Source organism: Heterodontus francisci, chromosome 35 (genome assembly GCF_036365525.1).
Source record: "Heterodontus francisci isolate sHetFra1 chromosome 35, sHetFra1.hap1, whole genome shotgun sequence".
Classification (NCBI taxonomy): domain Eukaryota; kingdom Metazoa; phylum Chordata; class Chondrichthyes; order Heterodontiformes; family Heterodontidae; genus Heterodontus; species Heterodontus francisci.
The window spans coordinates 38,150,763-38,165,982 of NC_090405.1; the positions used below are offsets into that span (position 1 = coordinate 38,150,763).

General features: G+C 42.6%; 1 protein-coding gene across 10 annotated transcripts in view; it reads right to left on the minus strand.

Annotated features, from left to right (window-relative positions):
* Positions 1 to 2,263: 2,263 nt before the first annotated feature.
* The window catches only part of znf592 (zinc finger protein 592), a 158,423-nt gene continuing 145,466 nt past the window's right edge, over positions 2,264 to 15,220 (minus strand). For 9 of the 10 annotated variants that reach the window (XM_068015382.1, XM_068015381.1, XM_068015388.1 and 6 more), the window contains 2 exons: positions 12,592 to 12,727; positions 2,264 to 7,357 (listed from right to left, as the gene is read on the minus strand). In XM_068015382.1, the coding sequence (XP_067871483.1) occupies positions 6,866 to 7,357; positions 12,592 to 12,727 (628 nt within the window). In that variant the 3' untranslated portion in view covers positions 2,264 to 6,865. The remainder of the gene's footprint in view (positions 7,358 to 12,591; positions 12,728 to 15,220) is intronic. The other variant, XM_068015391.1, reaches the window with a different exon arrangement.

Below are 15,220 nucleotides of genomic sequence, written 5' to 3' on the forward strand. Positions count from 1 at the left end.
TCAAGTGCAATTAGGGATGGGCAACAAATGCTGGCCTTGCCAGAGACGCCCACATCCCATGAAACAAATTTAAAAAAAGGTTCAAATTCTGGACTGGATCCAGAAATGCTGGCATTATATTTGTGGTCAATCTTGTGGCAATGACCTACTTACATTATATTCAAATTGGTTCCTTTGTTTGATACAGCTGGTTAATTTTTTTTAATGGTATTCCATCTGCTTTTCAAGGAGCTGGCATTTAGATTAGATTAGATTAGAGATACAGCACTGAAACAGGCCCTTTGGCCCACCGAGTCTGTGCCGACCATCAACCACCCATTTTTATACTAATCCTACACTAATCCCATATTCCTACCAAACATCCCCACCTGTCCCTATATTTCCCTACCACCTACCTATACTAGTGACAATTTATAATGGCCAATTTACCTACCAACCTGCAAGTCTTTTGGCTTGTGGGAGGAAACCGGAGCACCCGGAGAAAACCCACGCAGACACAGGGAGAACTTGCAAACTCCGCACAGGCAGTACCCAGAATCGAACCCGGGTCCCTGGAGCTGTGAGGCTGCGGTGCTAACTACTGCGCCACTGTGCCGCCCCGTTGTCTTCAAACAGAGAAACATCTGGTGAATACAGAAAGTCAGAGAACCTAACTACCAGAGTCTGCCGTACAAGCAATCTGCCAAGTACTTCACCAAACAGCTTCTACGAGTCGTTCATATCCTGTAAAACGCAAGCATCCATTCCATGTTGAGTGACGTCAATGAAGTACTCATTGACATGTCAACAGTGACATCTTTCAACTTAAACAGAATTCCCAAAGGTAGGGTATTGGAATTGCTAGGAAATCTACCGTATTGGAGAAATCCCTCCATCAAAGCTTTGTGAAACTATCTACTGTAGTTAGAAACGTATGAGGTATCAGATTACACTGTTACATAACTAGCATATTTCAAAACGTTGAATCACTCAACAACTTGTACTTATCAGCACCTTTAACGTAGTAAAAGGCACTTTACAGGGGTTTAATCATACACCAAGCCAAAGAAAGAGATGTTAGATAGGTGACTAAAAACTTGGTCACAGGTAAGCTTTAAAGGTGTGTCTTAAAGGAGGAGAGATTTAGGGAGAGAATGTCAGAGCTTAGGGGCTTAGACAGCTGAAGGCACAGCCTCCAGCGGTGGGGTGAAGGAAGGGGGAAAGGCACAAGAGGCCAGAGTTGTAAGAACACAACGTTCTGTGCTGTAATATTTCATGACTAGTTCTTTGGAACTCACCCAGGACAGTAGAAAAGGGTGAGGTAATTCATTCTTTTGGATATAAACAGATAACAAGTAACATTAACATAACGTTCATCTGAGAATAAGTATTAGCAAAAGCAGTTTCTTTAAGTTTCAAAATTAAACTATTTATTTCGTGACAAAGCTTGTATGTATGTGCGAGTGAGCAAGGAGTAAAAGATTCCTCAGGCTCATTATTTTTTCTGAAAAGATTACATTGAATTTTGAAAGCTTTTTAGTAAGACCATCCCTCACAAAAAATAGACATCCTAATTAATCGCAGCTGTTCTACAGATTTAAACTTAAGAATTTTGAGATAAATATTTTGATCGTCAAAACTGAACTTTATTCGTTCATGACATGTGAGCATCACTGGCAAGGCCAGCATTTATTGCCCATCCCTAATTGCCCTCGAGGAGGTGATGGTGAGCCGCCTTCTTGAATCACTAAAGTCCATGTGGTGTAGATATACTCTCAGTGCTGTTAGGGAGGGAGTTTCAGAATTTTGACCCAGCGATGGTGAAGTAACAGCAATATAATGCCAAATCAGAATGGTGTGTGACTTGGAGGAGAACTTGTGGTGTTCCCATGCATCTGCTGCCATGTCCTCTAAGGTGGTAGAGATTGAGCATTTGGAAGGTGATGTTGGAGTCGTCTTGGGGAAATAAATAATTCCTAAATAAATTGCAGATTGATATATATATATATTTTCTGTCTATTAGAATTGTCTGTCACACTTAAATAAGTAGAAGGAAACAAAGGAGAGCAACACAAAACACCAGAGCCAGAATATCTGCATTTCTATATAAATTCATTCAGTATTAAGGGCACACATATTACTGTAGAATATGGTGTCTTACATGGTATAATATCCTCTGACTTACCATGAGCACTGCCACTGGATAGTTGCTAATTATATTAAGTAAATATTCACAGAGGGATGATTACATCAAGATAAAGCTCACAGACTTAACAAGAGGCTGTTAAAATTCAATTTCTGTTGCTTTTATTTGAAATATTTTTAAGTAAACATAATAAGAAGGCACGGAGGCCAATGCAGATTAAATAGAGGGGTGATGGCTTGGGGCGGGGGGAAATCCCTGATAACATGTAGATCTACCCTTAGCAAACTACACAGGTTACCTTGCAAAACGTTTCTCTACACGCTACTATACACATTTATCAAAAAGTACAAATGTCTGTATATGTTGTATCAAAAAACATTGAAATAAGGAAGTGAACAGAGCTGAATTCCGTAAGATAAATATTTTAAATTATTTTATCTGTAAATAATACAGCTGAATTCTGGCTCAAAAATAAGAGGTAAACTCCAGACTTCAACTAATACACGATAATTAAAACCCTCTAAACATCCAGCTCCTAGCATTTACTAATTTCATCTACATAGTTAACACAAGCTAACAACCTCTTTGGACCAAGTAAGTCACCGCCCATAGGCAGAGGATGCAACTCAACAAGAACTGCACTACGTAGATGAAAAGATTAGAAATGAATCTTTCCGGTAGAGGAGCATGTGTGTCTTGACACAGATGGAGTCTGGGGTGTCCCCTTTAAGTGTAATATAACATATCATGTGAACACAACAGCGTAAGGTAGTACAGCACTTAAATAGAAAGTTCACGTGAAAACTTTAGTCAATATGACTACAATTAAATATAAATCTCCAAAGTAATTTATAAAATTGAGTAATATGGGAGATACATTTTCTTTAAAGAAATTAATCTTATAAAATTTAAGTAAGATACAGTACAGTGGTCATTGAAGCAGGGAATTACATTAGTTTAAAATTTTTTTGAAATACTTTATTTGGTCCTCCTGTAAATTACTTTAGTGCCATTCACACAGGTACCAGAAGGAATGGCAGTGCATGAGCCAGTTAATGAGCATCCTTCCTAATGGCACTGCCCATTTACAAAGGGAACATTAGCACAGACTCTGATTCAATCCCATACATTCTACAGTGTCTGCTTAATAGGAGCGAGTGCACAAAGGGGAATGCATTACTCGTCCCGGGGTAGGGGAAGTGAGGGATGCTTCCATTAAGTGGCTTCAGATGCTCTTTGAAGTGATTTACAGCATGGTGAGTGTGGTCACTGGACAATCTTCTACAACCTCCAATTTAAATGAGCATGGAGAGACTGAAGAAAACAAGCCAATGCACAACCTTGTCCAACAAGAAAAGCACCTTTCCAACCTTCCAAACCAACAAGGTCCCCACTTAGACTTCCTGTACCTGAGAGGGGGAAAATGGTAGGGAAGGAAAAGCACCAACTTGCCATATTGTCCGGACACCTGCACAGGTCACAGCCACCTCGCATTTACCTCAGCACCATGCCCACAACCCACAGTCTCCACTCAGTACAAAGAACCATTTGCGATTAAATAATTTTACCACATGAAGGGATCTGCATGATCTAGAGAACCTCTCTAACTTAAAATCTGGTTTCAATCTAATACTAGTGCCAGCTAACTGGTCATATCAGGATTTGATGACTTAATTTAAAAGAGTGGGCCAGTGTTTATCAGCTGTTCGGTTACTTGACATGATTTCAGCGACTCACACAAATCTCTGGTCGCCAGCACCAGAGTTAGAGTTTTACTTTGCAAATGTAAAATGAGCTCTGCAACATGAAGAATGCAAACAGTGGGCCCGATTTCCTCCAAGTGACGAGGAATTGGTGGAAATTCGAGCCCAATGACAAAAGTAATCTTCTGTTCTAATCAATTGTTTAAATCTATTTCATGCTTTGAGTAATTTCCCTCTTGATTTAGTTTCACAGACAAAATAATGAGTAATAGTTAATTCTGTAATTGCAATTGATCACATAGTTTGCTTGTTGAAGTTAAGGAAAATCTGACTGTTGGCGACGGTGCTGTTGACATTTTGCACTTTACATCTCAACGGAATGGTTGGTGATGTAAAATGTCTGACTGACTACCATGTTTGGACCAATTTGGGATCTTGGTTCCGAAGAAGGGTCACTGACCCGAAACGTTAACTCTGCTTCTCTTTCCACAGATGCTGCCAGACCTGCTGAGTGATTCCAGCATTTCTTGTTTTTGTTGGGATCTTGGCTTGATGCACTCTCGTCCTTGAACTGGGGTCTGTGTGGAGGGCAACCCTGATAAAATCCACTCAAATTCCCAACATGAATTCTGTAAGGTACTTGTACCTTCCCTGTGCTTGAGATACAGAATATTACTGGAGAACCAGAATACTTGGCAAATCAATCCCAGTGACGTCAGGGAGGTTCTGCCTCACAGGGTCCAAATGGCAAGTGCTACACACTCCCAGAGGCTACAATTAAATTACAATCCTGCAGCAAGTCAGTAATTCTATATCTAACCATACAGTCATGCGACACAATTAAAAAGCTAAATTGTAATGAAAATTCTGGCGACTGACAGTTTGTGAAGACTCCTCCTACATGACAAGGGATGTTGCAAATTAACCAAGGTGAGGAGGTCCCCTGGTTTCAGAACAGTATGGGATCTGAAATGATTACAAACCAGCTTGCCCTCAATAAACGAAGATCAATGCCAGCCAGATCTTTCCAATTCCAATAGCTGTGTTCTTTGTTGTCTAAAAGCTGCGACTCTTATACTGGCTTCTCTCATTCCATAGCAGTGCAGTTTGCTTGCCCGCTTTTGAAATTTTCAGGGAAGTTTAGAAACGTACAAGCAGCTCCAAAGAGGTTACCTGGTCCCTTTGAAGAGCTTTGTTTCGGGGCACAGTGCTGCACAGCACAGCTCTCCCACCTGGGGCAGCGCTCTACGTTACCCTCTCCAACCACAACATGCAGCTCGAATTGACAGGGAGAAAAATCAATGGGTTCCGACTTCTTTTAAATGTGGTGCTGAGTGGTGCCCTGGCTGACCTGTTGTGTAGCTTTTCCTTTCCTCTAAAAAAAAATTACAGGTGAAGTAAGAAAGAAATTCTTTCCATATTGTAAGTAGAATGCGAAGTTCTCTGCCACCAACTGTTTTTCAAGCAGTGCCCATAAATTATTTTAAAAGGGAATTAAAAGTTTCTTGGAAAAAAGGGGGTATATTATAAAGGACATTGGGAAGAAGCTAGAGAGTGGCTCATATGGAGAAAGACACCAGTATAGACTTAATGGGCCGAAGAGCCTGTGTCTGTGCTGTAAGTCTATGATTCTAAGTAGTTTGCCTCCAGCTCAAAAGCTTTGCTGCATAAATGCCAAAGTGTGTGGTTTTATATACAAATAATGATGTAATGTCGTAAAGCTCTCAAACATTGCGTACACAAATCTCATAAATGAGGAAAGGTTATCATGCAAGGTGATAACCTTTAAAACAACATTTGTGGCCTTGCACCTCAGACATATGGCTTGAAAGGAATGCAGCTCTACTTTACCATGGGAATTATCAGAACCATCCTCATATTGCTGTACAAGCCAGCGCATTACTCATATTTCTGAGCAATACTTCTGCATTAGATTTGCAGAAGTATAAATTTTGTGTACTGGAACCACAAGATGTAAGGAAACCAAGAGGTTTGATTTCTAAGCAAGATTTTACAGTTAGCAACTGTCTGACATAGCTCATTGTGCCTGTATTGTTGCCTTATTCTATTCAGCGAGGTTTACATTACCATATAAGCAGTCAAAGGCATGTGCTGGAAACACGGTTGGAGTGGAATGGCAGGGTGCTTTGTTAGCAGGGTAATAGGCAAGAGGGAAGGAGGAGACTAACTCAGAAAAGAAAGTTACAAAGCAAAAGGAGGAAAAGCATAACCCCAAAGGTGCACTGGGACTGCCACTCCAACAAAACACACAAAAGGGATGATGAGAGAGGAGAGTTCCACTGCTACCGATTGTAGAGGTTCACTCACTGTATAATCTGCCTACTTACTTCTAAATAAGGGAGGGGGAGACAAAGATGTTTAAAATAAGCTACTTTATGTTGTGAATCCTTATTGCAAGCATATCAAATCTCTTTTTTTTTTAAATAAACGGGAGCATCCATTCACTTTGATTCACTTAATTTTGTTTAAAAAGAGAAACACAACCGTTAACTCCCAACTCTGACCAAGCATGGCCCAACACAAAAACAGGAGAATCTGGTTCTGCTTGCGAAATTATGGACTCTAAGCTATCTGAGACCATGGAAGAGTTTAACTGGAAGCTGGCCTGAGACATGCAAGTGCAAAACCACATAACAGGTAAAAACATATCACAAATGTTTGAGGGCATGAAGGGCTGGAAGGTGCAGAAAGCATCTTGGCTTAATTTCCCTGTGAGGTTCTGCTTGTGCATTGGGTTGTAGAAAGTATAAAACCTACTGTTATGAGACCAGCAAGAAAACGAAAAAAATAGTGTTTGCAGGCTCGCGGTTCCTGAAGCAACACTTGTTTCACTCTCATGGACCTTTAAAAGGGCAGGGGGAAGCTTGCCCCTCAGCTTTGAATGAGTACCACTTTCCTTTACTTGTTTATATGTTGCTGCATTATGCATTAATGAATGCAGGTTTAACACTGGGGTCACTGCAGACCTACTGACGATGGAGAAGGGTTAAAAAGTCTCTCCTTAGCATCCGTGCATTCATTGCTCTGATCCTCCATTCTGCTTGGATAATATAAACCTCATCCCGTGAGTCCGAACATGAGCGCTCAATGCTGTCTCACTGTCAAAAACGTCTCTGCAGACTTGGCACTGAAGATCTACATCTTCCTCTGACGTAGTGTTTGACTCCCCATTGTGTTCATCTTGTCCATTTTCACTAACCACATCGGCTGCTTGAAGTTTCTCGGGTTCCTTGAGTTTGTGGACAATGTATAGGTGTCTGTTCAGGGAGAGTGGAGATGTATAACAGAGCCCACACTGTGAACACTGGAAGGTTGAGCCGTCAGACTTGTGCTGAGGTATGTGTTCCTGGAAGTCGGCTCCACTCTTGGTCATGTAGCCACATTTGGAACATCTATATTGTTTGAACACTGTGACCTTCAGCTTCTTGGGAAGCGATACTATGGCGTCAGAGCTGGGCTGCTCACTTGTTTCAGAGTCACTAGCCATTCGTTTGCCAGGTAAGTCCTCCTCAAACAGAAAACAACAATTAGGTATCTTAAGGACAACATCTCTAAGTACTTATACACTTTAAAATATGAGTTATAAAAAATTATTTATTCTCAAGATATGAACGTTGCTGGCATGTGACTATGAAGGAACTGTGTTATACATCCAAGTCAGGATGGCGTGTGATTTGGAAGGGGAACTTGGAGGGGATAGTGTTCCCATGCACCTGCCAACCCTTGCCCTTCTAGGTGGTGGAAGTTGAGAGCTTGGGAGGTGCTATTGGAGAAGCCGTGGACACACTGTGGAGAGATTATGAGTTTCAAAGGCCCATTCATTATGGGAATGGCAGTATAGTGGTAATGCTACTGAACTAGTAATCCAGAGGCCCAGACTAATGCCATGGAGACGAGTTCAAATCCCACCACCGCAGCTAGGGGAATTTAAATAAATTAATAAATCTGGAATAATATGTTAATCTCATTAATAATGCTCATGAAACTATCGGATTGTTGTAAAAACCCATCTGGTTCTCTAACATCCTTTAGGGAAGGAAATCGGCCATACTTACCTGGACTGGCCTACATATGACTCCAGACCCACAGCAATGTGGTTGATTTTTTTTACACTGTCCTCTGAAATGGCCTAACAAGCCGCTCAGTTGTAGCAAACCGCTACAGAAAAGTCAAAGAAGAATAAAACCAGATGGATCACCTGTCATCAACCTAGGCACCAGAAACGACAAAAGGCACACCCCCTGCAAAGTCCTCCTCACCAACATATGGAGACTTGCGCCAAAATTGGGAGAGCTAGCCCACAGACTAGTCAAGCAACAGTCAATAACTGTTATAAGCACCGAATTGTACCTTACAGCCAATGTCCCAGACTCCTCTATCATCATCCCTGGGTATGTCCTGTCTTACCGGCAGGACAGACCCACCAGAGGTGGTGGCACAGTGGTATACAGTGAGGAGGGAGTGGCCCTGGGAGTCCTGAGTATTGACTCCAGAACCCATAAAGTCTCATGGCATCAGGTCAAACGTGGGCAAGAAAACCTCCTGCTGATTACCATCTACTGCCCTCCCTCAGCTGATGAATCAGTGCTCCTCCATGTCGAATGCTACTTCAAAGAAGCACTGAGGGTAGCAAGGGCACAGAATACACTCTGGGTGTGGGACTTAAAAATCCATTAACGAGCGGGGCTCGGAAGTACCACTACTGACTGAGTTGGTCGAATCCTGAAGGACATATCTGTCAGACTGAGCCTGTGGCAGAAAACCAACAAGAGGGAAAAAAACCACTTGTCCTCATCCTCACAATACTACCTGTTGTAGATGCATCTCTCCGTGACATTATTGGTAGGAGTGACCACCGCACAGTGTGGAGAACAAAATCCTGTCTTCACATTGAAGACACCATCCTTTGTGTTGTGTGGCACTACTACTGTGCTAAATGAGATATACTCAGAACAGATCTAGCAACCCAAAACTGGGCATTATAGAGGCGATGTGGGCCACCAACAGCATAATTGTATTCAACCTCATGGCCCATCATATCCCTCACTCTACCATTACCATCAAGCCAGGGGCCCAACCCTGGTTCAATGAGGAATGCAGGAAAGCATGTCAGAAGCAGCGTCAGGCATACCTAAAAATAAGGTGCTAACCTGGTGAAGCTACAACACAAGATTCCATGCATGCTGAACAGCAGAAGCAGCATGTGATGGTAAAGGCCTGCTACCCGACCCGAACCCGATGACGTGTCGGGTTCGGTCGCTCTTCCGGGTCCGGCCTTCAGGCTCGGGTCGGGCCCAGGTTGGACGCACAAAGTAAGTATTACTGGTAAGAGTTAAAAGTAAAAAAAACCTACCTGAGCTGGGAGTCTGGGACGTCAAGGAGGGAAACTGTGTGCGCGCGCAGTGAGCATTTTTATGATATCATCATGCTCATGCTGCAGCTTCCTGCAGATTCAGAGTCGCAAGGTAGGTAAAGGGAACATTCCGGTGGTCGGGTTGGGCTCGCGTTGGTTTCGAGCGTGGGTCCGATGGGCTCTGTTGGGTTTGGGTTTCCCTGACCTGAGCAGACTTTTATGTGATGGACAGAGCTAAGCGATCCTGCAACCAACGGAGCAAATCTAAGCTCTGCAGTCCTGCCACATCCAGTCATGAAGGGTGGTGGACAATTAAACAACTAACTGGAGGAGGAGACTCCAAAAACATTCCCATCCTCAATGACAGGGGAGCCCAGCACATCAGCGCAACAGACAAGGCGGAAGCATTTTCAACTATCTTCAGCCAGAAATGCCGAGTGGATGATCTATCTTGGCCTCATCCTGATGTCCCCAACATTTTCGATGCCAGTCATCAGCCAATTCGATTCACTTCATGTGATATCAAGTAACGGCTGAAGGCACTGGATACAGCAAAGGCTATGGACCCTGACAATGTCCAAATTGTAGCACTGAAGACTTGTGCTCCAGAACTAGTTGCAGCCTTCACCATGTTGTTCCAGTACAGCTACAACGCTGGCATCGACCTGACAACGTGGAAAATTGCCCAGATATGTCTTGTCCACAAAAAGGACAAATCCAATCCGGCCAATTACTGCTCCATCAGTCTACTCTCAATCAGCAAAGTGATGGAAGGTGTCGTGACAGTGCTATCAAGCAGCACTTACTTAGCAACAACCTGCTCACTGATGTTCAGTTTGGGTTTTGCCAGGGCTACTACATTCTAGACCTCATTACAGCCTTGGATCAAACATGGACAGAAGAGCTAAACTCCAAAGTTGAGGTGAGAGTGACTGTCCTTCTCATCAAGGCAGCATTTGACACAGTGTGACATCAAGGAACACTGGCAAAACTGAAGTCAATGGGAATTGGGGGAAAGTTCACTGCTGGTTGATGCACAAAGGATGATGGTTGCGGTTGTTGGAGGCCAATCATCTCAGCCCCAGGACAGCGCTGCAGGAGTTCCTCAGGGTAGTGTCCTCGGCCCAACCATCTTCAGCTGCTTCATCAATGACCTTCCATCCAATATGAGGTCAGAAGTGGGGTTGTTCACTTGCACAGTGTTAAGTGCCATTTGTGACTGCTCAGATAATGAAGCAGTCTGTGCACGCACACAAGACCTGGACAACATCCGGGCTTGGGCTGATAAGTGGCAAAGTGACATTCGTGCCACACAACAGCCAGGCAATAGCCATCTCCAACAAGAGAGAATCTAATTATCTCCCCTTGACATTCAATGGCATTACCATCGTTGAATCTCCCAACAATATTTTGGGAGCTATCATTAACTAGAAATTTAACTGGAGCACCCATATAAATATTGTGGCTACAAGAGCAGGTCAAAGGCTGGGAATTCTGTGCTGGGTAACTACCTCCTGACTCGCCAAAGCCTGTCCACCATCTACAAGGCACAAGTCAGGAGTGTAATGGAATACTGTCCACTTGCCTGGATGAGTGTAGCTCCAACAACACTGAAGGGGTCAACACCATCCAGGACAAAGCAACCCGCTTGTGTAGCACCCTATCCACCACCTTAAACGTTCACTCCCTCCAGCACCGTGGCAGCAGTGTGTACTATCTACAATATGTACTGCAGCAATTCGCCAAGGCTCCTTAGACAGCACCTTCCAAAGACATGACCTCTATCACCTAGAAGGACAAGAACAGCAAATGCATGGAAACACCATCTGCACGTTCCCCTCCAAGTCACACACCATTCCAACTTGCGACTGTATCGCCATTGCTTCACTGTTGCTGTGTCAATATCCTGGAACTCCCATCTTAAAAGCACTGTGGGTGTACCTACATCACATGAACTACAGCGCTTCAAGAATGCGGCTCACCACCACTTTCTCAAGGGCAATTAGCAATGGTCAATAAATGCTGGCCTTGCCAGCGATGCCCACATCCGAAGAATGAATAGGAAAAAAAATTCACGATGGAAAAGTATAAAAGAGAATTTTTATTTTATAACAGAAACAAAACCTTGTATTGTTTTGTTTACCCTGCTGCTCTCTTTGGTTTTGTTTATTATTAAATACTAATCTTCACCCAATGCTACATCTTTTTGTATTGTTTTTGGAACTCCATAATTTGAATGAAATGTGGTGCAAATCTGCATCATCTTTCATTGCTTGGTTGAGTGCCATATCCACAGGAGGTAGTCTAATAAAGCAATGTGCCTCAACAGGGTTCCTTGGAATCCTAAACTCAGCATCTGAGTGCTCAGACTGATAAAAGATCAGTGCTCATCAAGTGGCTATGTTTACATGTCCTGTTGACTCTTTCTGCGTCACATACAGATCCGACGCAATCTGTTTACTTTCAGTCAACAAAAGCCTTACAAAAACAGACTCAATAGTAACTTTCTAAAGGGAACTGGATGTATACTTTGAAATCAGAAATTTGTAGGGCTTTGGGAAAAGTGCAGAGGAGTGGGACTAATTGGATAGCTCTTTTAAAGTGCCAGCAGAGACATGATGGGCTGAATGGCCTCCTCCTGTGCTGTATCATTCTACAAAAATGTACAGGACCAGATGGTGTAGTTGTATTGGATCAATGACCACTTTATTTTTGGAACCTATATTTTGCTTCCATTGAAGAGTGTCTAAACTACTAATGTGGCGCAGTGGGTAGCACCGCAGCCTCACAGCTCCAGTGACCCGGGTTCAATTCTGGGTACTGCCTGTGTGGAGTTTGCAAGTTCTCCCTGTGTCTGCGTGGGTTTCCTCCGGGTGCTCCGGTTTCCTCCCACATGCCAAAGACTTGCAGGTTGATAGGTAAATTGGCCTTTAGCAATTGCCCCTAGTATAGGTAGGCGGTAGGGAAATATAGGGACAGGTGGGGATGTGGTAGGAATATGGAATTAGTGTAGGATTAGTATAAATGGGTGGTTGATGGTCGGCACAGACTCGGTGGGCTGAAGGGCCTGTTTCAGTGCTGTATCTCTAAACTAAACTAAACATAGGCCACATGACCCTAGTGACAAGAAAACCAGCCCTCGAAACCCAGACATCTTCACTCTATGCTTGTTATTTGCTGGTCTGTCCTCTGCAGCTGTGCCACAAGTGCACAGGTAAATAGTTACTTGATTTCCGTGTCTCCTGCTGTGAAGCATCTCACTCCTGCTTTCTATCAGCTCTGCCTGATGCAGGAAATTCCAGGTAACCACCCCATCCTACTGCCCTCCCACCGAGCAAAACCTTTGGTGTCCACCTTAAAATAAAATAGAAATGGGGAGGGGAGCTCACCACTGTTGTGTCTGTCCCCGTGTGCACAGCTTTTGGCATCTGGCTGAAGTCTGGGTTTTTGATGCCGTGCATTAGGTTAATGTGTTTCTCCAGCATGAAGCGCTTGGTAAAAAAGTGCTTTTCATCCGTGCAGTACCTGGAAATAATTGCAGAAATTATGAACACAATATCAAAACTGGACAGTTAGCTAGCACCATCAATATCATAAAGGAGGTGAACCCATCAACATATTTTCGGTGGCTATTTATCTTTCCTCAGCTAGCTGACTGTACAAATGTTAAAAAATAGATAAAATGTGTTATGCTTTTGTGTTACTAGTCCAGGGTCCTTTCTGTCTGGCCAAGTCCACAATCCATGCTGTGACCAACAGGCCTACTCAGAAGCAGTGCTGCTGTTTTATATTTTTCTCTGGCCTGGGGATACTGATAAATGTTCTAACTGTTGTGAATTAACAAAATGTCAGAACTCCTACTGAAGGTATGGAATTCCTTCTGATGAAAGGTTAGAGAGATGAAATGTTAACTTTGTTGCGCTCTCCGCAGATGCTACCAGACCTGAGTATTTACAGCATTTTCTATTTTTATTTCAGATTTCCAGCATCCGCAGTATTTTACTTTTGTATGGAATTAACTACAAACTAATACTGTTATACACTAGGGAAGAAAAACAGATACTGTCCTGTAAGAACTTCAGGCCCTTTGGGACTCTCTTGGTCAGGTGCTCTTCCTCCCCACCCCCCTTTGTATTTATTGTCTCGTTCTGAGCCACACTTTAGTTGTTTGATTGATGAAAGCAATAGAGAAAGGAGGAAGAATGAGAGAATGTAAATATGTTCACCAACTTGATGGAAGTCTGGAAGCTGTACTGCTTGGAAAGTAAAACAAACAGAAGGAGAAAGCTATTCAGGTAGACGTTGAGCTACTGTACCCACAATAGGTTCCTCATTTACTCAGCCTTCACCTTCAACTAAATTATATAAATGTACTGCAGAGACTAGAGATGGGCAATCTGGAAGCTAAATATTGGTGCCAGCTTGAAGTGTAAACATGGTGAAGTCTAGACCAGCAGACTAAGTCAATAATGTTCAATAAAAGTATAAAGAAAATTTACACAGTGCCTTTCATCCTAAGGTCTTAGGATGTCCCAAAGATTGTTATAACTAATGAAGTACTTTTAAAATGTAGTCACTGTTGTAATGTCAGGAACTCGACAGCCTATTTGCGCACAACAAAGGCCCACAATGAGCAATGAAAAATGACTGGATAATCTGTTTTAGTGATGTTGTTTTCATTATTGGTCCATGGTGGGGCGATCGGAGTAAAACGGGCTCTAATTTTCAATGATGTTTCTAGACCAGAAATGAAATGATCTGCATAGCAACTTGGCTAATATCAGATTGGTGGTCAATTTGTCTCAAGTTTTGTTCCTATAGGAAATAAGTGATTGGCTGCTGTAGGAAAGCCTCCTGCTACACAGAATGAATTCTATTTGCTTTTAAGGATGAGCTGAACTGAATGAGTTTTTTGTTCAATGAAGAATATCTTTTCAGTTTTGTTGGTGCTTCTGAAAGCTTTTGCCCAAAAATGCACTGAAGCAAATGGAATTTATTTATTTTTTTTTAAACAAACAGTTCTGTTTGCAGGTTCACTGGGCAACCGGATATGCCTGGTCAGGTATGTCTGCATAGCAGATCATCTGCAACTATTCTACTCCTACACCCAAGGAGGTATTGGTGCATTGCAACTGCCGCAGCAGCTAGTCGATGCCTGGATATTATCCACTTGTCTGACAACCATTTCTGACAGGTATAAATGGTGAGCCACAGTAACGCCAACTCAAGCTATTTGTTTGTCAATGAATGTGAGCTTGATAACACACCATGTGATGAGCACCTTATAGATATTGACATTTGCTCCAGTTATTCAATTTCTCGGGTCCTTTAGCTGGCGAGAGGGAAGCATCATCACATATGGTACGGTTTGGCTTTTAGTCTGAGCATGGGAAAGCACGAGGGGGGTTGAGACAGGCCAAGTAAAAAGGGTCTCCTTTAAAGTTAGGGGGCACACTACAGATTGTCATACACAAGTGTAACAAACACAAACAAAACCAAATAAAAAGGGGAAACAATTATTGGAAATATACAGAACAACAGAATCTGTGAAAAGGCAGAATAATCTTTTTGTTGTACGATTACATCCAAAAGGTTAACCTGATTTTACTTATTGCAGATGCTGATGAATCGGTTGCGAATTTGTTTTACAAAAGAATTGAAGTTTGTTCACATGGCAAACTGGGGAACAGCGGAGCTAAACTTGGAAAGTTATGAGAGATGGATAACAATGTTAATCCTGCAAGCTTCAAACCAGGTGCCCTGACATAATACGGAAGTTATAACCAAACAAACAAGTAGGATTCCATGTGTACAAATGCTGAGGCCTCTGACTCCTGATCATTATGCAAAGCCCTTAGCTGGAAATTGTACACATGTATATATTGTGGATTTAAACCTCTGATATATTAAAATCTTGTCTGGACAGAGAATTCCATTACAGATCCATATGTCCACATTTATTATTTAAATTTATCGAGCTGTAACTATGCCCTTTCACCAGTGAAGGTGCTGCAGCCT